This window comes from Sinohyriopsis cumingii, chromosome 2 (assembly GCF_028554795.1).
Source record: "Sinohyriopsis cumingii isolate HCF-2022 chromosome 2, ASM2855479v2, whole genome shotgun sequence".
Classification (NCBI taxonomy): Eukaryota; Metazoa; Mollusca; class Bivalvia; order Unionida; family Unionidae; genus Sinohyriopsis; species Sinohyriopsis cumingii.
In genome coordinates, this window is record NC_142962.1 from 41,130,352 (window position 1) to 41,154,909 (window position 24,558).

At 34.9% G+C, this 24,558-nt stretch overlaps 1 protein-coding gene across 1 annotated transcript in view; it reads right to left on the minus strand.

Moving 5' to 3' along the window:
* Nucleotides 1-24,558, minus strand: part of LOC149804707 (tubulinyl-Tyr carboxypeptidase 2-like) — an 80,338-nt gene that overhangs the window by 49,554 nt on the left and 6,226 nt on the right. Inside the window, exons 2-5 of the mRNA XM_089943256.1 lie at nucleotides 15,593-15,684; nucleotides 14,255-14,311; nucleotides 2,612-2,686; nucleotides 904-1,075 (exon numbers count right to left, since the gene is read on the minus strand). Of these exons, the coding sequence (XP_089799382.1) occupies nucleotides 904-1,075; nucleotides 2,612-2,686; nucleotides 14,255-14,311; nucleotides 15,593-15,684 (396 nt within the window). The remainder of the gene's footprint in view (nucleotides 1-903; nucleotides 1,076-2,611; nucleotides 2,687-14,254; nucleotides 14,312-15,592; nucleotides 15,685-24,558) is intronic.

The following is a 24,558-nucleotide window of genomic DNA, read 5'->3' on the forward strand; positions in this document are numbered from 1 at the left end:
ATTTTATTTGCAGCTGGACCCAGTTTATAAGTGTGTATAAACAATATCGGTGAGCCTGATGGCCTGGAAGCATTGTGATGCAAATCAAACTCATTCTTTTTAGTGTCACAGAACAAAACATTTTGGTAAATGGGTAATATATTACTTTTATTAAAGGTAGTGTATTAAAAACAGTTTAACAAAATTTACAAAGAAACTGATCTTTATTATGAACTGTTAAAAATGGCATGAGGTATTTACATGCACTGTCCAAGTTTTGCTTCATTTACACTGTTTTCAGTTTTCATAAATTATCATCTATTAATTTCAGGAAAATGATACCGCATGGCATGGGAATTTTCCAAGGCAGTAATGTCGAATCTCATCATAATGTGTTTTATGCATTGAGAATACTTTGGTCATTTTGGCAGTGCCTAAATTGTGTATAAACCAGTCACAACAATCAGATTGAGTGTTTGAAGAAATCAGAGCCACTCTTACAAGAAAATATGCTAATAAATAGCTACCACTTCGGTGTTTGTTTCTGTTTCTGTGAGCGATTGCTAAGTGTAAAATAGAAGCCAAAACTAAGTTGCTTAGAATCAGACATAAGACATCACCATTTTGAAAAATATGTTTAATCTTGGTAAAATTTTGTTTATAATTTTGCTATACACAATATCTAGTTAAAATGGTGATGCATACCAAATGCCATTGATGTAGAATAGTGAGATTAATAATGCCATTGACGTAGAATAGTGAGATTAATAATGCCATTGATGTAGAATAGTGAGATTAATAATGCCATTGATGTAGAATAGTGAGATTAATAGTCTGAAGAACCCAGGGTAGTAATGACTGACTGACAGTAAAAAGTACTTAAATTTTGTACCATAGTGGTGATATTTCACACGTAAAACTTACTCTGAAAACTATAGGTTTATACATTAGATCCATTCTGCGACTCATCCCAATAGCACCATACCTTCCAGCATAGTAAATACCTAGAACAACATGCCGATGTACACAGCCACCAAATGTTGAATTGAAGCTGACTGGAAATCTCTCAACTCCTATCATGCCATTGGTGAGATAACTTTGTAAAGTCAAGGACATTCATAAAACAGACCAAGAACAGCAGTATGATTACCATCTATACTCACTTGTAAGTCCAACTGCAAACAACATAGACTTTTATCTGCCATTACAGTACCTAATATGCTGGTAGATCATGGTCTATGTTGTCTGTTCAACCAATTAAGCCTAACAAACTGTATAAACCCAGATCTACTGTTGCATGTGCAATGGCAGATCTGGATCTGTGCAATCTGCAGGTGGACCTGACTTATAAGAGTTTATATATGGTACGTCTACAAATGGTAAGTTTTTGTTCTTGTCTTTTCTGCTTAGATAATAATGTAAATCAGAAGATTTCATCAATCAAAACATATTTTCATGACATTCTCTAAAATGCAATGGTTCTGAAACTTAAAAAAAATAATTTAAAATCATCTATGGTCCACACCAATTCAATACTGATAATCAGAACAAATAATGCCATTGAAAATGCAGACAAAAGTTACAAATGATGAGAAAATATTAAAATTATCAGTATCCGAATAAACTTAATAGCAAAAAATTTGTAACTACATTGTGGATGACTGAAAACTGACAGAAATAAAGGATGAAAATTAATTTGTATCATTAAGAGACAAACTAATAAAAATTACACACATACAGAAGTCGTAAATTTGAAAATTTAATAAATTGTCTCTTGTGTGGTATTACAAGACTGACAATATTTAAAGATTATAATAGTGTACTTTGCCTGAATAATTGATTAAATTTCATTGATAAATATTATGATGTATCTGAATCTCTTTTTAAATGGCATCATAGCAAATATTAGGTAAAAGCAGATTAAAAAAAAAGAAGAGAAAAGAGTTCTTTGGTATGAATTGCACAGGGTCTTAACCTGTGGCAGGTACACCCAAACTAATTGATTAACGAGCTGTTATTTTATGCTGTTGTATTGTTGTATTCCCAAATAAAATCAATAATATTTTTTAACTGATTTTTCCTGGAGATTTGCTAAATAGTGAAGATCTTAACTATTTTCATTCAGTAGAAAGCAGCATTAAAGCCTAAAAATAAAATAAAATGTTTATTGAATTCAACTTCTTGGCTTTCACTCAGGAGTACAAAGCAAACAGGTGTGATTCAACTGGTTCCAGAAAGGTTACTCACACTAAAATTATAAATCAAATGCAACATAATGCATGCTGTTTTTGTATATCACGAGTGTCTACATAGAAAAGCAGCCTTGGTGAATCAGAACTTATAACTAGTGTACTGAATTTCACACAAAATGTACAAAAATATATACAGAATTTAATTACCTTTTATACTTGCTTATAAATCAAGTCAAACATCAAACTGCACAGATCAAGATCTGCCATCACATAATATACTGGCAGATCTGGGCCCATGCAGTTTGTTAGGAGTAATCAGTCAAATAAACAACAAAGACCCTGATCTATCAGTGCATTATCAGGGTTTATGTTGTTTACAGTTGAAAGTGACTTATATGTGGGTATGTACCCTAGTGCGATGATACCTGGCAAAAGGATACATTCCAAGGATGACCGCTTCAAGGCATTTAATGGGCAATGCCTCCCGTATCATGTCCTTTGCACACTCCATCAACCTGCAGCATAGAACAGATACAGTTAGGCCAAACTAACTAATGTCATATTGCAATGCAAATGTGGTGACATTTTGATATTAACTCATTGAATACTAAATGGTATAATGCAGTGTAATAAAATATGGAATATTAATAATAATAACAATAATAATAATAATAATAAATAATCTAATTAATGAGGGTATCTCACAAACCTGCCATATTCCCAGATGGTGTTGGACGGTTTTTGAGTCTCAAAAAGTGTGTTTTGAGGTCCCAAGAGGGATCAGTGCATGCAATCCAAAAAACAAGCAATGTCATCCAATTTGGGAATAAGCAATCTTTTTTTGAAAATTCTACAGAAAATGAGTGAAAATTCTAATCTGAATAAAAGTAATTAACTTGTATGTTTTCTTCAAAACATTTCATCCATTTACAAAGAAAGAAATAGTTGGTAGACTTTGCATTATCAAAAATAATCACAATACACATACACATATGTGCAAACACTCACATAATCACAACCACATTCAATTAAATTAAAAGATACATAAAGTTCCTGTTCTTAATATTCATTGGATGGAAAATATATGTTTAATTAGATGCGTATTTGCTGTTCTCAGTAGTTAAATAGAGACTGGATGGTACTGTTGTTCAAACTTTCATCACTAGATTCTCTGAGTGAATCCAGGTCAGGACTGAGTTGTTCTTGACATCCATAATATTAGCATTGTCGGAACTATATTTAATGCAGTCTGACCATGAGATATGCTTGTCTCTATAGAACAATTAATATACATCACATTTAGAACTGACATGGTAAATGGGGGAGGGGACATCATATTTTAAAGTTTAATAGAGCCTGAATGATTTTCAAAAATGAATCACATCACACCACACTTGAACACTATTCCAATAACTGAAATAATCATGCTTTGCATTTTACATATGGAGTAAAATCTATCGAATCAAAGAAATACTGCCCTGTTCATAAACTTGCCAATAATCTTTAATACAGATGGCTTAAACATTTTCTTTCAGTGCAATAATGTGTAATAACTTTTGTTTTTCTGCAGGTATCTAGCACCTCTTTGATTTACCTGTAATTGAAAAAATAAATTGGGTTGTTACACTTTGTGAACTTTACCTATGCAAACTAGCACACAGTGAGGTCCCCCACAGCAGTCTTCAAGGTATTTAACACATCCCATTAGCTATTGTCAGCCAATTAAGTAATGACAGAAATGGTGATTTTTTTATATCTCAGACCTCTTTGCGTTTTAATTATTTTATAAGCTATCCCAAGGAGAATTTTACATGAGGTATAAGCTGGACTGTTTACTGTTTATACATGCTATATGTATTGAACCATGTCCTCTTTCAGTTTTCATTAATATTTGAGGTTCCTAGATATGCTTCTAAGGACTTTAGATTTATCCGTTTTCTTGCAGAAACAGCAATTAATTGGTCTCAAAATCTAATACTTTATTTGCCATTTTTTAAAATTTGTTTTACCCATTAGACCTTGATTACTACTAGAAAAATTAGCTCTTAATTGTCGGTTACTAACTTTAAAACCAATCCTATGTGCAAATATCAGATGATCTCAGAAAATGTATAGTAGACTCAGTTTGACAATAAGCCAGAGAGTTTTAATTGCATATATGAGGAAATAGTTATCTTCATCATTGTGAAGATAGCTGGCATTGTGCTGCAGTTTTTTTGTTGTTGATTATTGCAATTTTGTCTGTAGTTCTAATAGATCCATCCTGATTGAAAAGTTTCAGTAAAATCATAGCCTCTACTTTTAAAAACTCAACTAGAGTGGAGGCATGTTTCTCAAAGTCTGATTGTTTAGTACAGATTTGTCTAATTTCTTCATTGTTGACTAAATGGAGCTGATTATTTACAACGGGATGGATGGTAGGAATCATAATGTAGATAACAATATTTATCTGTAGGTTTACAGTATAAATCAAATGTTATTGTGTTTATTTTCATGAATAACAAGAGTATCAAGGAATGTGATTTTTTCTCCCTTGGAATATTCCATTGCAAACTTCACAGTTTTAAGGTAACTGTTACAGTATAAGTGGAATTTATTCAATTCCAACTCTGAACCCATCCATATGATAAAAATATCATCTATAACCCACCCACCCCCAAAATTATTAAGATATTGGCACACAATGGGGCTACTTTAGTTCCCATAAGAGTCCCACCAATTTGTAGATAAAGGGCACTACTGAAGGTAATGTTATTGCAGTGTGATACTAATTTTAATAAAGCTAAGATAATCTGGTTGGAGAGATGATAATTCGGTTTACTTAAAGCTCAAGTTTTAGCTATATAAGTTAAACCTTCATGATTCAGTATATTAGTGTAGAGAGAGGTGACATCCATTGTGACCAAAAAGAATTAAAGAGGTAAATCACCAACTGCTTGAATTTTATTAATAAAATTGGTTGTGTCTTTGATATAAGAAGGTATCAACTTTAAAAATGGTTTGATGCACTTATCCCTGAAACTAATTAATTTTTTCTATCAGTGAATTGTTTCCACTAATAATTGGTCTTACTCGGATTTCACCCAGAATAAGGCATATTTAATAAGGAGATAGAATCTCAGAGTACAGATTTTGTCACTAATTAGGTTAAGAAAAATCTTATCATCTAATTCTCCTTTGTCATGAATTTGTATTACTAGTTTTTTCACCATTTTCTGGTGTATTTCTGTAAGATCTTTAGCTAAACAAATGTATCAACCAGAACAATTCCCTCTGATGAGTTACAGTTGTAACGAAACTAGTTAGAGACAGGGGTAACTAGACCACCACAGCAGATGGAAGGGAATGCCTCTACACCCAATTAGTCATCATTGTCCCTTTGGGAGTAAAAAGTCATGTTTTTTGCATGACATGCTGTGTTATGGCAGGTATGATCTAAGTTAGTATTATATACTATTCTTCCCTTAGGCCTTCAGAATGCATTATGCATACAAGTACAAAGTATACATGATAGAGTATATTGGGGAGATTGTATTTCAATATTTATAATGATAACTGCCTTTCAAGATAACCATTATACAATTTTGTTTTGAAAACATTTAAATTTGTTTCTGACATAATGGTTAACGGGGAGTTAATTCCATAAAAGAGCACCAGACTACGCCAGATTTTTTTGAATTGAGCTCATTTTAGTTCTTTCATGTTGTTCTCTGGCTTAAAATAAAAGATACTGTGTAAATATTGAGGGCATTTGTTCATTCTTAACTTTGAACATTAATAAGGACTTTAATATGGTAGGCTAATCTTATTCAAATTTCAGCCATTTCAATTCAGAAAACAGAATTTTGGATGGTGTATCAAATGGTTAATTCAGGATAATTCTATCCTAAGTTTGTGGATTGTTTCAATTGTATTTCCCCAGACTGTGCAGTAGGTGTCCAAAAGAGAAAGAATAAATGCACTATAAAATAATTTCCAATAGCTGAAAGGTAGATAACAATTTATCCTCTGTAAAAGGTACATTCTTAAGTTTACCAGAGAGCAAATGTGTTTCAATTGCTTACACCACAATTCATATCAACAAGAACTTCCAAAAGTTAATCTGTGACAGAATTAATTTTTCAGAATTGGTTGTCTTCAATACACAGGTCAAGATCAGGATTTCTGCTTACTGATCTTTGTCTAGTTCCATGCAAGACTGCCCTGGTTTTTAGGGGATTTATAGCCTAGCTTTTACTTTTTCATGTTAAAGGGCCTTGTCCGGTTGATGAGATTACATCTTCCCAGAGAGTGGAAAATTGTCAATAAAACAAAGTCCACTTGTGCACCTTGCATGCCCAAGGACATTCACAAGGACACCATAACAATGGATGTGTCTCAAATCTGTGAACAAAGGGCACAGAGAAAAATTACTAATCTTGCTAGTGCTTCACCACAAATATTATCTTGGTGTTAGTTGCCTAATCTTGGTATTCTATTTACATGCCAGTCACCAATATTCTTTCTCAGAATTTGGTTCTTTAAGGGACCTCTTAGGATAACATGCTGTATCCCAACCATCAGGGTACACTTACATTCATTGTCAATTACAATGGTAGTCTTAAGCGTTTTAAATATAATGCAGCAGGGGCCATTTATTTTCTTACATGGATGCATTACATATTCCCTGTTCTTAATTATGTATTTAAACACCAAATTATAAAATATAGTATTTTTTAACTTTGTATACTGATACTGATATTGGGGTGTGTGCAAGGTCTGTGCTAGATGTCCTGCTTGCCAAAGGAAAGTGAAGCATCTCTCAAAGCCTCTCCTTTCTAGGTGTAGTGATTGCTGTGGGACCACTGTCTGGCTCTGCTGGGCAGCAGGTTACTTGCATATGGCCTCTCCTACACTATTGTGTCCACAGCAGCACCTTCATGCAGGACCCCCTGTTTTCACAGAGCCTGATGTATGGCGCATCTGAGTGCCCAGCGGTATAACTGGGTGGGCAGACTGGGCTCCTTTGCCTTGGCAGGCAGCCAGTCTAAGAGAAGGAAATCTCTGACTCCAAACCCGGGCAGATGGAGTTCATTAGCCCTGTCAGGCAGTTCATATAGAAGAAGGAAACTTTGATGCCAAACCCACCAAGTCCCAGCCATTGGACGATGGCTCCACTGCCCTGTGGATATCTTCAGGAGAAGGAAAGGCTATGGGAGTAAACCCAGACAGAAAATCCTGAGTGGAGACCCTAAAGTGGCTGGGTGTCAACTACGACTTCCTTCTGGCAGCTCCTGCATCAAAACTGGTGCCAAATGTCATGCTCAGCATTCTTTTGGATCCACCATCAAGGACAAGAGGGGATCTTGACATCTGGGCAGCCCAGGATCTCCATACTCCATGCTCAGGCTTGTGCCCTGGAGAGGTCACTCCAGCGTTGTTCCTGAGTGAGGAAGCAACACAGAAGCTGGCAGTCTATGGGTTATAAGTCCCACCCAATTGGCATAGGTAAGGGTGTCCACAGGTCAACTTTGACAGTGGAAGGGATCATGGTGTCCCACTGGCCAACTAGCACCTGCCTCAGCTGGGCAGCCCCCGGTCAGTAAGGTGTTGGCCCACCAATGTCTGCCTGCTCCAGTGGGTGCCTGGAACTCAGTGTGTTGCTCAGCAAGACAATCAGATGAAAATTCTGCACCAGAGAAAAGAAACAAGAAACCAACAAAGAAGACTCCAGCTCTTTAATTTGCAAGCTGGAACATATGCACCATGTGCACAGGTATCTCTGATGACCTAGAGGTGGATGACACCAGGAAGACAGCTGTCATCGACAGAGAGCTCACCAGATTAAATGTCAGCATAGCTTCCCTTCAGGAAACCAGGTTGCCTCCAGCGGCTCACTCAGAGGGGAAAACTACACCTTCTTCTGGAAGGGTCAAGAACCTGAGAAGCCCCACCAGCACAGAGTGGGCTTCACTATCAAAAACACACTCTTGGCCTCAGCTGAGCCTCCCTCAGGGGAGACCATTTTGCTGATGCCTGCAAGCAGTTTGGGTTCACCATGATTCTGTGCAAGACAAACACAGCATGCAAGATGCCACCACTGCCCCTTCCATCAAAATTGAAGGTGTCACCCTGGAAGCAATCAACAACTTTACTTACCTGGGGGATACCATCAGCAACACTCTCACTCAATGTGGAGTTGGACAGAAGGCTTGGAAAGGCAAACACCCTCATGGCATGGCTAATGAAGATGGTGTGGAAAAACAACCTGCTGACAGAGCACACCAAGATCCAAGTCTATCAGGACAGCATTCTCAGCACTTTCCTATGTGGAAGTGAGACCTAAAGCATCTATATGAGGCAAGAGCATTAGACCAACTCCTTCCATATATGGTACCTAAAACGCATCCTGAAAATCAGCTGGCAAAACCATGTCCCACACAGCAAGAACCTATAGCATGCAAGTATCCCCAGCATGTACTCCCTGCTGAGTGAATGCCACCTTCGATGGCTGGGACATGTCTGATAAATAGAGGATGGGAGGCTGCCAAAGGACATAGTATATGGACAGCTGGCCACTGGCAACAGAAGAGTCAGCTGCCCCTCACTCCATTTTAAGGATGTGTGCAAGGGGGACATGAAGGGATGTGACATTTTACCTGACAGCTGGAAAGTGCAGGCCGAGGACCAAGGCACCTGGAGACAGGTGGTCTGTAAGGACATAGCAGTCGCTGATGTGAGGAGAAGCATGCTGATAGCAGAGAAACATGAGAGAAAGAAGAGTGCAGCAGCAACTGCAGCAACTCAGACTTCCCAGTACATCTGCATCAACTGCAAGGGAACTGTCACTCGCACATAGGCCTGCACAGCCTCAGTAGATGTTGCTAGAACTCCAGAGAAAAACACTCTAAGGGTGCTACTCACATGGTCTCTTGAGACTGAGCCACCAAAGATGGTACTGAATACTGTTCTCCTGACTTACATCACATTTTTATTGTAGTACATGTTTGCAATCATTCATCAACAAAAGTTTAGCAGTTGACTGTCTTACTTTAACGTAACAAAATACAGAGAAGTTCCTATTGTGTACCTTGTTCAAAGGTAAGTTCATGCACTGGGTGTATAAAGCACACACCATAGAAACAAAAAGAGAGCTGACATGTGAAATATAAAACATATTGTTGTTATTTATTGTTTTCTTCCAGGAAATATTTATTTCAGAGAACAATGAAGGATATTAAGCCACATTTCCTCACTTGTCTTAAGTGCACACAAAGAATTGTTGTGAGCTGCATTCAACTGAAATCTGGATTTTAGCCAATTCAGTTTCAATTAACAGTCCCAGGAGCCTATGGAACATGGACCAAGTAAGGCCCCTCTATAGGAAGGTATGAACATTCAAGAAGAAGATCACATCCCCCTGAAAGTGAGAAGCTGAACACTCTTTATTTTCACAATAGTGTGCTGCTGCCTTCCATGAGGCCGGAGATGCACGACTCCCTGGGTAGCATGTTGTATCATTCCATAAAGGAGAAGCTGCCCTACACTCAACCCTTCTGATGTGGCATGTTGTACCCTCCCAAATGGAAGGAGTAGCACTACACCTTGACTGACGAAGATGAACTAGGCTCTGACACATCTAGATTGCCTATTGCATATTGGTCATCTAGGCTCTGACACATCTAGACTGCCTATTGCATATTGGTCAACTAGGCTCTGACACATCTAGATTGCCTATTGCATATTGGTCAACTAGGCTCTGACACATCTAGATTGCCTATTGCATATTGGTCAAGATTATGAGCATGTATAATGGAATTTAGTATTTTAATACTAAACATGTTAAAATAAATAGCAATTATTGTTATCTTCATATAATGTGCATTGTTATACTCTCCTTAGAGGGCTTCAAGGGAGAATAATCCTTGACTAATGAGTCACCCTCTATAAATAAAGCATTAATATTATTATTGTTATTATTATTATTAATGTCTAGTGTCTAGTTACCAGGCACCAGACACTGGGTGACTGGTCAATGTATGATGACCAGTCACCAGTCAGTTCATCCCAAAGAGTGGTCATCTTTTACTGGTCACAGATCACTGGTCACCTAGTGTATGTCATCTCATGTTCGTTGCAAACTATCCACATGTCATTAGCCAGGGGCCCCATGTTATGGGAATAGAGTGGTCACCTTTTACTGGTCACAGATCACTGGTCACCTAGCGTATGTCATCTCATGTTCGTTGCAAACTATCCACATGTCATTAGCCAGGGTCCCCATGTTATGGGAATAGAGATCAGAGTTCCCACCTTTCTCCACCCTACCATGGCACCTAGCACAGGAATGGTAGTCTGCCCAATGGGAGTGGGATCAGATCAGTATCCCCCTTTCTTATTATTCAAATAAATCCTTAAAGGATATGGGGCTCTCCACCTCATGGTAATTGTTTCCTTATACCCCTTATGTGACAGGACCTTGGACTCAGCGAAGAAGTGATGTTATGGCCCATGTCACACCATCACTTCCTTATCTGAAAGCAAAGCATCATCCAATAAAAGACAAACAGTATCATCTTTCTCCTAGAATGCTAACACACACAGAGCATTATGAACCAAGGGAAATAGTGGGAGTGCTCCTATGCCATTTCCACAGATGCTCATAATGATGCCCAGCCACTCTCTTACTCAGAGTGTACTCGATGATGATGCCCTATCCATCCTCATCAACTTGAAACAGGTTATTCAATGCCTCTTATCAGTCCACCAGCTCATCTCAAAGAGATCTGATCCTTTGATTAGGCAGTGACAGTCTGTGTTCTGAGGTAATGAGTACATTCTTAGAAATGGCTCATTAAACCTCCCCTGTTGAATGTAGTTTCATTCCAAGTGGGTATCTTAACTGGAGCCTGGGCATACCTTTCCACTGAAACAAATGAAGCTATTGAACAGAAAGACCACCTTTTGATCACCATAGTTTCTTGTGCTGACCTCTTCTCAGCTACTTCATTTAATATGCTGAAGGAGGATGTACTGAATCCAGCCACAGTAGAATTCATGCCAGAAGCAGTGGCAAAGACATTCTCAGATGCACCTTCTTTCACAATGGCTTTATTGATGGAACTTATGCATATCGACCATGATATTATATTGGACTCCTAAAAAGTCTTACTTAATCACATTATGAAGTTCTAAGGTCCATTTGTTAGAAGCCAAGACCCTCTTTGGAGGATTCATCCCTACTTTGGATTCACAAGATCTGAACTATTATTTACATAGATCCTTCACACCCACTCTTGGCCCATAATCATCCAGGAATCATAATACTGTGAATTGCTCTCTAGGGTGGTGCCATCCATTAAATTCTTAAAACAAATGCAGCCTCTGTCCATTTTGCAACTTCAGATGAGACCCCGTCCTTGTCAATCAGGTACAAGGTGTAGAAATTGCCAAAGCCTCTAGGAAATAGTTCTAATTTCATAAGCAAGGGGGCAGGAGGGGAGATGCAGCCCCAGGGATTTACACCTTTATCTCTCATGCAGTGCATTCCTCTCCAAAAATGTTCCATAAATGGAGGCTGTGTCAAGCATGAGGGATGATGGTGGGTCCTTTCTATTGTGAGCAAGAGTTCTTACATCAGTCCAAACTGGCGAAATTAAGAGAGAGAAGAGGTGCACAATCTCTTTCAGAAATGGGTGGTTGAAAAGGTCCTGAATGATCTACTCCCAAATTTTCCTGATCACCATATAACTTCATATAAAAAATTATCTCCCCCCTTTAAACTGGCTTCTTCTGGAGGACCATTTTAAGATGGAGACCACTTCTTCACTACAGAATGCAATATGCCTGTCACATTGGGTGGCCTCCATCGATCTTTAGAATGCCTATTTGCACATCATATTTCCTCAACATAAAAAATAAAAATGCCTCTGGTTTTGTTTGGGTGAGGAATTTTTTTCGATCCCGGGTTTTGTCATTCAGAACTGCTTCTGCACCTGGAGTGGTCACCTGAGTCATGGGAAACCTAATTCTCCAGTATTCTGATGACTGGCCAATCCACAATGTCAAGGTTTTGTCCCTCCATAAGGGTTTCTTCCATTTGTGGTCCACAGTAACTTGGTTGGGTTACTTACCATACCTCAAAAGTCAGTGTTCATTCCATCTCAGGATTTTAATTGAGTGGGAATGAAATTCCTCATAAGCCAGAACTTAGTCTGGGTCCCACAGGATCACACAGACCCACAGATCACATATTGACACTTCTTGAGGCACTACAAGGAAAAATATTGCTGTCCACTCACCTTTACCTATCCCTAATGGGAACCTTATATACTGCTGAAGATTTGGCTCCCTTAGAACGTCTCCATATGTGACCTCCACAGTTTCTCCTTCTTACAAAGTGGACCACCTCAGAGAAAATACCTATCCAAGTTAGTTACATTTTGGAGAAGATTATATTAGCAGACAGTTTGTCCAAGCCAGGCAAAACAGTCCTCATGGAATGGTCTCTTCAACACTCCATAACAGAGTCCCTTTTCTCACTATATGGAAAGCCTGGTGGACTTCTTTGCAAACAGGCTGAACAATAAACTTCAATTTTATGTTTCTCCAGTCCCAGACCAGAATGCATGGGCAGTTGATGAAGTCAGCTTCCATTCCAAATGCTATCTCAAGTTCTGCAAAATGTCATAACTCCCACTGCCTATATTATATGTTTTCAAATAGCCCCATTGTGGTCCCAGTAATCATGGTTCAAAGATGTTCTAGACTTGTTGGTATATCAACATTGGTCTCTACATCATATGAGGGATCTTCTATCACAACACAGGGGCTCCTCCAACACAACAGCTCATACATTCTCCACCTTCATGCTTGGTTCATCTCAAATTTATCTATCCACCAGAACAAGTCTTTAGGTCAAATTTTCAGTGGCATTATTCAGACCAGGAGAGCTACACATTAGGTCTATGATGCCAAGTGGAGAATTTCTGTGATTGGTGAATGTTGATCTGATCTACAAATTTCACTGCTAATTTCATTTGGATCCTTTTTCATACAAAAAGATGTTCAATATCAACTATCAGGCTACAGTGCTGCCATTTACAACACACTGAAATTCTCTCTATGCATGGCGATTGTTCCATGCAGATCTCATTAAGTATTTTGAGATCCAGAGACATGTCTCTTGCTTTCTTATGCCCAGATGGAATTTATGTTGTGTTTTATGGTCTTTAACCTAAATCATGTATGAACCATTGAGTAAGGCTTCTTTCCAGATCTTACACTCAAGGCTGTGTGTTTACTCTGGCATCTGCGAGAAGACGCAACAAGATTCATGCACTTTCTGTTGTGACTAGCTGTCTTTGATTTATTGGGAATTATGAATCTGTTTCTTTCATTTGTGACCAGAACTTTCAGCAAATATGTTACCTTCAGTAACTTGACTGCCTTTAGAGACCCCAAGGCTCAGTTGAATCAGTTCAATGATGATCATGATAGGCTTTTAAGCCCAGTTAGGGTACTATATTTCTATCTAAAGGGAAAGAGGAAGGGTAGGAAATATCCTTTCTTTCCTCTTTTGGGCTCCATTGATATTCATCTTCCACTATCCCACAGTGTATTGTCATTACAGTCAAATATATCAATCCCTTATCATTAGTGACCTTTCTTTTCTGAAACTAAAACTTATGAGGTGCTGCTTCATTTTCCTATCTTAATCATTCTTCCTTGGAAGACATTGTGAAGGCAGCATTTAGGTATCCAATACTACCTTATCCTTCTTCTACCTATAGATCAGTTTTTGAATAGTATAGGCCCTAAGATAGATATCTATGTAACTCCATTTTGACAGACATCAGCTCTGATTTAATATTACCAATAACAACTTGGATGGCTACTGTCAGATAAATATATGAACCATGAGAGTGGTAAGTGAAGACAAGATGGATGACAGGATACATGTACTTGGATTGAGAATGATTATGCATGCCATGATCATCTCACTGAGGCACATACCTCAAAATTATATTCAGTGTAGTAATATAGCAAAAGAATGTTAAAAACCATTTTAAACTTTAAGATATAATGGAAAAATGAAAAGATACCCTGAGATTGGTCTGTTTTTCCGAATTTCAAAAAACTGTGTTCCAGTATGATTATATATTTACAATGTTAAGGAAGCTGTTCACTTGTAAAAGTAAAACTGTCTGTAGGTCAAGTTTTAAAAAGTTAATTTCTTCATTTCTTTTGCATATGGACATATAAAATAATAATTAACTTTACACTTTGTTATGTGTATTTAATTTGCATTGCTTGTTAGTTAATTTATTTAAAAGCTTTTTTTATTATTATTTCATTATATGTTATTGTAATGTAACATTGTATGTTGGACTTAACATTGTCCAAAATCAAGTTTATTTTCTACTTGAATTTATTAATGATTTTGGTTTGGTAATAAATATCTTTATCTCAATCTGTCTTGATCTTTTGAAACTTCATTTGAATTGCTAGATCTAACTGTTATTTACAACACATTATATATTATACTTTTAGTAACAGACTTTCTAATTATAACTAACATTTTTTTTTGTAAACATTATGAACTTTCTAGAAGGTTATTTTCCATTAAATAATAGGGGTTTTTAAAATAGAAAATGCTGATTGTGACCTGAGGTCAAGTAGAGGACTATATAATCTTGCCACTGGAAAGATTATTCATTCATGCTTAAGATCTAGCAGAATCAATCAGTATTAGTGCTGTATCCAGATCTTCATTTGGGCTGGAATTATTTAATTCAGCAATTAGTTTCTCTGGAGATACGGAGCACTCATAAAAAAATGATATTCTTGGACAGAGACATTCACTGGGATTTATGGCGAATTCAACCTGGAATTATATTTTAGTTTCAACAAAAGACTGTTGGTACAACACAATGTAGGTTGCCACAGGCACATCAACATCTTCAGCATTAGACTTAATTTGGATTTCCACTAAAGTTTATTTCAGAACTTTACATTATTAAGACTTGTGTCAATAATTCTAGGATTATTTTGGAATTTAATTTGCAATACTGTATTTCTTTTTCATTTTCACTTTGTACTTGTGGGAAATAAATTATTTGTTGAATTTTACAAAACTTGTTGCTTTCCATTCTTTTCTGTTACTCATTTTAAAAACATAAACTCTTAATACTTTTTCTGTTGATGCAGTCATAATGATTAGAGAACGTCAGGCTTCTGATAGCTTAACCATTTCACTTGGCATGAAAATCTTGTTAACACCTATTTTTAAGGTGAAATAAATTTGAGTGCCTAAAGTAATACAAAAATAAGGGAAAAAATTTATTGGCCACCAGCTCAATATGTTAGCCAGATACACTGACATACCATTCAATGGACTTTTTTTAATACATCTATTATTATTACAAAATGAAAAAGGATACTGTAAAGCATTCATGTAATTTTGAATCTTCTCAATCCTGTCTGGCACTGATAAGGTGGGAGAAATATTTGAAGGAGGCTGTGGATATGGAACCTGAAAGAAAGATTATGTATGCATTACTACGCATTTTAATATGGTAAGTAAATGGAGGTTTGCTAATGAAACAAAATCCCCATCCGATCGCAAACACATAAGGCAGTCATGTCAGAAAGGTTATCTTTAATTACATTGATCCTTTATAAAAGATAACAATTTTATATAAAGTACATAGTGTATTTAAATAATTTACAAAGTGAATAAATGTCAGAAGCCCATGAAATTGTTATTTTACATCTAAAGCTTCAGTATTAAACAAAAATATTAAATAATGTTAAGATACTGAATATTATGTACATAAAATGAAACAACATTAGGATACTGAAAATAATAAACAACATTATTAAATAAATTTAAGATAATGAACATGATATACAAAAATATTAATGAATATTAAGGTACTGAACATGATATTAAACAAATATTCAATAACATTATGAAACTAAAAAGGATGTAAAGCAAATATTAAATAATGTTACAGTAGTGATTGTGATATGCAAAAATATTAAAAAACATGAATGAAGTGAATACGATTTACAAAACTTCCGTCTGGGATAGTACAAGTAATTTTTATCAAAACTTAAACAAAATCAAACTGGTACAAATTAGGACTAATCATAATGTGTTTGATTCGCACAATAACATAAACAAGCTGTGAGATAAAGAAAAAAAATCTAAATACAATCCAATCCAAATCCAATTACTGAATAAGTCATTAAAAATGTGTGAATGTTGTTAGAAAAACTGAGTCTCTATAAAGAAATAGACTATCTAGTACTACTTATTTAATAGAAGACCAAGTTAGTGTATCAAATTCTTTAAGATTTTATTTCTGACATCCTACAGTTTAATATAGTTTATAAAACCATACACAAGTTTACTGGGTAATTTAAATAGCCTCATCAGAGATAATGAGATTAATCTGATTTGAAATCCCTCATAGTAATGTATCACATAGTAATGTATCACATAATGAGATTAGTCTGACGTGAAATCCCTCATAGTAATGCAGTCAGCTGTATGAATGTATCACAGTAGGTGGAAGTTTGCAAAAAACTGGACTGATCAATTGTGCTAATGAAAATCTGTTAAATCCTCATTTTAAATATAGATATAAATTGATGATTTTATATAAAAAGCATTTACATTCTATGGATTTTTTTTAAAAGAATGATAGAGGGTTTTTTGCACTGATTATAAACACCGACAATTCTGTTCAAGAATTGTACAGTCATCAGAGAGAGGATTAATACATAAATGCTGTATATTATATATAAACCCTTAAAAGAGATTTAACTGCAGAAAAATACAATCCAATCGGAATCCAATTACTGAATAAAAAAAGACTAAAAATCTACTTCTTTTCATTATTATTACTACTTTTGCAGTTTTCTCGTTTTGCTTTTGAAAGAAAAATGGAGTAATAATAAATTTTAAGAATGAAGATAAACCTTAAGAATGGTGGTGTAGCAGCTGCCCAAGCAACCCCCACAAATGCAATTGGTCCCAGATCCAGTGGAGGCACAAGATTCCCAACTTTTGTTATTGGGAGGGGGCTCCAGAATTAGCTTTCATGAAGGGGGGTGGGATTTCTCTCTATGCCATCGATTAAAACCAACAATCATGACTGATTGAGATTATAAATTAATGCCTTGCTATTTACAGCAACTATTTTGGATCAAATATAGACATGCATGCCATAGCTGTATTTGTTAAGAATATTGCATTTTTGGTTTGCTATGAGAAATGTTCTTTAATAATCAATGCCATGTTCAAAGTGTATAGACAAGGTTATGGAAGGTCAATTTATAGCATAGTTTGAGTATTTTTTATAAGAGGTTGCTGCTAACGTGCTGCAAGCTTGCCATAAGTTTGCTGCAAGCTTGTATCATCTAAATATACTTGCCAATGAATATTTGTTAGCTTGCACAAGCTTGCACAAGCATGACACCATTTCTGATAATTTTCTTTAAAGCATCTGCAAGCTTATGCTTATTGCAACCTTGTGCAATTCATAGCTTATGAAAAGCTCAAACTTCCACATATTTCCAGACCCAATTCTTCAACAATTTTGTTCACTGCATGTTATATGTATGGAAACTACAATCAATATTCTTGCTGTCCAAATTTCAGTGGTGAGTAATATTTAATCTTAATGAAATACAACATATTAACTTTTTCAAGCAATACATTATACTGATTTCATAGCATATTGATTCGATGCAACAAAATGACTAATTATAGTCATTTGTACAAAGAAAGAGCTGGTTGATAGAACATGATATATTCAACCTGATCGGCTGATGCCTCAAAAATGATTAATATGTTATTCCCTGTATTCAAGCATGATGATGATGATGATGATGATGATGATGTATTCAAGCACACCACTTTAATGCTGGCCATGCTGAAAAAAACTTCTTTAAAGTAATGTAAGATAAAAGAGGTGACATATACAAATTTCAAAGACTTTTATTTATCACTTTCTATGTTACTCTAGGCCTTACTGAAACAAACAGTTTTTGATAAGTAATATTTGCATACACAGTTAAGTCAATAATATCTGTAACAGGTACTGCTATGCAAATATTTGTAACCTCCCAGATCATACATTTTGTAATTTTGACTTTATTAAGTCTGTATTACTTGAGTGAAAATACACTTTTTATCTAGCTCTGTCTTTAAAATGATGGCCATATACAGGGGCGTATTAACCATTAAGCAGACTAAGCACGTGCTTAGGGCACCAGGGCCAAAGGGGGCACCACAAAGTTGAGAAAAGGGTGAAAAGAAAAAAAAAAACGAATGAAGATTTGTATAAAAAATTGATAAAACTAGTGCAAATTGATCATAATGTTCTGTTTCTTGATCATTGTGCACCCTAGGGTTATCTTCCCAGGTGTACGTGGAAAGGAGGGGGGCACCAAGATTTGTCAGTGCTTAGGGCACCAGTGATCCTTAATCTGCCCCTGGCCATAAAAGTAGCAACACTGATTCACCTGCACACAGAGGATAACATTTAATAAATAAAAATTGCCCACAACAGATAAAATTCTAAGCAAAATACAATACAGTGTATATAATTTGTATTACATCTGATACAATGATATAGAACACCATTCAATAAAATTATATAAAATATGTAACATTTTCTTAAGAAGTAATTCTTCAGTTTCAAATCTAAAGTGGATTTGATATTTTGCTTCAAGTTGCACAGGCATTGTCCACTTATCATGTATATTGCATTAGATATGATGATTTCTCCCATAAATAAAAATCTTGCCAATTTTTCATAAACTGCACAAGAACCTTGTTAGCAATGTATGCAGATAGGGTAGATTTTGCAAGCTCATGTGTGTAGTTTGTTAGATCATGCGTGCCAAGGAAAAACTAACCAAATTTTTAAATATGCACATTTAATTTGCTAACATCTGAATGTCCACATAAAAATGTATGACTTATAAAACAATCTTTTACATTACATCTATTTGTGAAAATAAGGCAGAGTTCTATATGTGTATTTTTAAAAATAAATCTACTTCAGAAATAGTTAAAATTTGTTTCATTAATTTCAGATTTATTTCATATATAACCTCTTTTTTAATTAAACTGCAACAATTTTATCATTTGTGAAGAGTATTCTTGACTGGTCTGCAATGTCATTTTTGAATGAAAAGTTTTTACAGCAATGAACTTTGCATATGCTTGTGCAAGCTTGTTTGTCCGTGCAAGCTTGTTGTTTGTTGATGCAAGCTTGCAGAAGCTGGTTGTTAGTCTTTGCAAACATTCCTTACAAAATTTAGGCTTGCAAAAGTTTGTACATTACAATATTTAGGATTGCACAAGCTTGCAGCACTTTTCTGCAAGACTGCAATATTTCATTTATGTGGTTCTGCATAAGTGGATTTTTTCCAGTGCAGACTTGCACAAGTTTGCCACAAGGTTCCAAATACTAGCTTTCATGAAGAGCTTGCAATTTCAGTTTGGGATTCTAAATGAGCATAAAATTATGGTCATTTTGGAATTTGTTTACAATGTACAGACAGCTGCACTCTTGTAATGCCCATATATGACCAGGTACATTGTAATAAACTACTTAACTATACCTGACTAGGTAATTTGTAAAAACTGTTTAGCTATATATGATTATGTATATGGTGTTGTTGTGTACATTTAATTGGCATTGTTTTTTATTCATGATATGCTATGGGTTATGTAAATTGTATTTTGTAGCTGACCTTGTCCAAAATCAAGTTCAGTGTCTACCTGACAAGAATCATTGATTTTATTTTATTCTGTAAACAACTAATACATAGCTTATATTTTCTCTATGAGTGTAGGTTATAATATTAGGATCATTATCAACAGAAATAAACATATTTACCCTTGTTTGAATCAATGACATTATGTTTACCATGTTATTTATTATAATTTTAGTAACAGACCTGTCTAATTACACATGTAGCTTGGATTGTTCTGAAAACGAACTTTTGTCCTACATCATGGCTCTTCATTGGTATCTTAGTAAAATTTTTAAATAATCTTGTTTATCTAGAAATTACTTTTTCATGCTATATGATCTTGAGGCAGACTCATTTGTTGTGTCCAGTGTTTGATTTGGGCTGAAATTATTCAATTCACATTATTCTTCTCTAAAAATGCAAAGTGCTCTATAATATTCTTGGAACAATAGATTAATTAGGAATTATAGTCCGTTCAAACAAGGAAACCTTGGATTATATTATTGTGATTCAACAAAGGCTGTTAGCACATTATTTCAATTCAATCCATTGGTACATGAGTACATTAGAGACTACCAGCCACTACAGGCACATCAACACCTTTTACATTGGAAATCATTTGGAATACCACTAAAGTTTATTCATAACTTCATTCATTAGGACTTGTGATAGAAATTCTAGGGTCATTTGGGATTTAATTCACAATGCCATAAGTTCTTTTTACATTTTCACTTTGCATCCTAGGGTAATCAATTATTTGTTAAATTTAAAAAAAAACTTGTTGTTTCTCACTCTTTTCTATTGTTACGTGAAAAAGTGAAGACAACAAGTTTTGTAAAATTTAACAAATAATTTATTTCCCTCAAAAAACAAGGTAAAAATGAGAAAAAGAACAAATTTACACAATGGAGAGGAACATTAACAAAGCTGCACTCTACTCCCTGAATAAGAACACTCTCATTAGAAGAAGACTTCTATAAAAAAAAAAAAGCAAAGTACCTCATAATAAAAGACTCTGTTAAGCTCCTGTGTCCCTTAAAATTTTAATAGGGATAGGATTGGCTGAATCACCCAAGAGTGATATAGAGCCCTTCAACATGAATGGTTCATAATTCCCCATAATAAAATCAGACTGGGGTTTATTAGACCCAACAATTTTATTGCTTTCAATACATGACCATGACCTTGACCTCTTAGAAATAAGAGCATCTGGAATAGGTCTGTCTTGATTTTGATGCCTATTTTTCAATTTGTAGCTATCAGACATAACGTGTCCTTTCGTCTTGCAATAGGTACATGTACGAAGAGACAATGATTTTTGATTAAGCTTATCAGAAGCTTGATTTCTAAAGGTTGTTCCAGATTGAAATTTAGAAGGGCTTGTATAAGGCTGAAATACTTTTCTGCCAGAAGACTGTTGAGTGGAAGTCTTATTTACAAAAGAAACTTTGAATTAAAGAATACTCATCAGCAGTACGAGCTGCATTTTCCAAGGTTCTGACCTTATGGTCATCAAGGTCAATCCTAATGTCACTATGGACACAGTTCTGGAACTCTTCAACTAATATGTGTTGTCTGAGATTTTCATAATCTTTATTAACCTTTCTAGAAGAGCACCAACTCTCAAACTGTCATGCTTTTTCCCATGCAAATTCAATACAGGTCTGGTCAGTTGATTTTCTAGAATTCCTAAAACCTTGTCGATAAGCCTCGGGTACCAACTCATAACCCTTTAAGATACAGTCTTTTACCACATCATAGTGACAGTGAATTGTAAATATCACTAGCTTTGCCAGTAAATACAAATTGTAATAATAGTGTCCAATGCTACCTTGGCCATTTCAAAATCTCAGAAATTTTCTCAAAACAAACAAAATAATGATTTACTTCTTTTTCCAGACTAGGGGGTAATAACTTAATATTTCTTAAACATCAAAAGTAGGGGAGTGTTTTGACTTTGCCAACTCTAATTCTTTTACCCTAATTCGAAATTCCTTTTCTTCCTTTACTCCTTGAATTTGCATTAGCATATCTTGTTTTTCTTTCTCAAATTGCGTTTGTCTATCATGTCTCTTTCTGAAACTGCATTTGTCTTTCCTCCCTTTTTCTTTCCATTTGTATAATTTCTATCTGAAACTGAACCTGTCTTATCTTTTATTCCAACGTTTTTTAGCTGTACTTCATTTTCAAAAATTTCAACCACTACTAGGTAAAAGTTAACAAATTCTCTACTTTGATGATATTGTAAAAAAGCCTGAAGATTACACTAAAGATTTCTAAAATATGAAATAATACTTGGGATTTAAAAAATTTCAAAAACTAGGGGAATTTTAATTTTAAAAAACAAAGTTTTCTGAAATATTTTAGCCAAAATTCATATATCCCAAAGATAAGAAACCCAATTTTCTTGTTACATGTTTAGACTCTTACAAAACATAACAAGAAAAAGTGAAGACAACAAGCTTTGTAAAATTTAATAAATATTTTTTTCCCTAGAAAAACAAGATAAAAATGAGAAAAAGAACTTATGGTTTTATGAATCAAATCCAAAATTAATCCAAGAATTAAAAAATAGAAGTTCTAGTAATAAAAAGTCATGAGTAAAACTGAGTTTGAATGCCGATATAATCTAAAATGGAAGACAATGACATCTGTTGTAACCTGTGAAGTGCTGCAGTGTCAACAGTCTCTTGTTGAATCACAGAAAATATTATTCCAGTTTTTGAATTCTGTACAAATTTTGATAAATGTCCTTGTCCAAGATTTTTTTAGAGCATTAGTATTTCCAAGGAAAAGAATCACTTTTCTTTAAAATAATTTGAAGCAAATAAAATAATTAGCCCAAACAGGACACAACATAAAACACCTAGACGTCTCAAGTGTTAAGACACTAATGACTATTCTTTCTCAAAACATCAATAATAAATCTAGCTACAATTCAAAACAGATTTCTGGATGGAGATCAAGAGTTCATTCTTTGTGGAAAACCAAAAGTTTGTAACAATAAGCACATATTATTTGTCACGTACTCCAAGTATGGCCTTGATTTCATATCAAGAATCTTACTCTTAGAAAAAATATTTTTGAAAAAAAAGTTTATTAAAACCCTTACTGGTTCTGAATCAAGTTCAGGAACTAGGTCAGCATTAGATACAAAGTATCTATTATTAATTGTTTACACTGAAGAAGAAGAAATCAGTCAGAACTGAACAATATCAAATCAGTAAATAAAGTTACATTACAATAGCATGTAATGGAATAAAAAAATTGTTAAACTAGCAAACAAATTAAATCAAATATACATAACACTGTTACTTATTTTACGACCATAGTGGTAAAAAAACTACTTAGCTATATATGATGGTATATTGTTTAAATAAAGTACTTAGCTGTATAATAATAATAATAATAATAATAATAATAATAATAATGATAATAATAATAATAATGTCTTTATTTAAAGAAGGCAACTTAATTAATTAAATACAACCAATCTCCCTTGAGGCCCTCTAAAAAAGTATATATACATATATATTCATGCAAATGTTTCTTTCATCAAAATAAATATTTAAGCAAGCTCATTTTAAAAATACATACTGATTTTTTTTAATGATTTAACTCAATCAGCAGATCAAATGTGAGCAGGAAGTGGGTTCCATATTTTTGCCCCTGAATAAGGTAGACTTCCTTTGAGTTGTTCAATGCAAAGTTTTGGTACTTCTAAACTATTGCTAAAATTTCTTAATGGAAAAAGCAAGTCAGACTATGTATGATATCAGTAACATATTTTGATTACTGCAACAGGTTTTTTCCAACATTTTGTACATTAAAACCATTATAGTGGTGCTTTTAGAAGTCACCTGTGTTGATACATTTGTTACCCTTTCACAGAAAGTGGCAAGTAAATCTTTCTCTCAGATAAACTAGAGCTATTTGTTTTGAAACAAAATAACATTCTAACAAGCATATTTATTTGATTGTCGTTTAATAACTGAAAATGATATGAACTTTAAGAAAACTTTTACAAATTGTCCTGTACTAAACAAATTGTCCCACATCTTTTTTTCTGAGCTGTGTATATGAATACAATATCTTTTGGGGTTGTCCATAAAGGACGTCTGCAGATAATACCTGTTTTCCTACTGATGTCCGCTTTTGTCTGCATGTGGCTTACCCCCCACCAGCTGTGGACATACCCGTCTAGCATTATACACTGCTCTATGGTCTGGCAGTGTAATAGCTGGTGCTCTCAACATACAACACTCACTGATCTCATCCCAACATGTAGCTCAAAACAAAGAAAAAAATAAAATGAAAGTTCTTTCTTAAAAAAGTCTTTATTCAGGATATAGAACTAAAGTTGTCATCTCACAAAAAGCTAAATTAGATAGACTGTCAATGTCTTACTCCACTTCAACAAATGAAGACTGTAGCCAGTCAAATAAGTTGTGAACAACTGGCAGTCCATCATGACTGCTTTCAGTTGTGGAAGTTGATGATGCAGTTGACAGAATAGCACTAACATATTCTGGCTCCAAAGCGCCGACGTCTGCCACTTCAGCTTTTGTGCTCAATGCTGCATGCCTTTGAATACGGGCATGATTGCGCTTCGCAGCCTGAGATGGAAAGT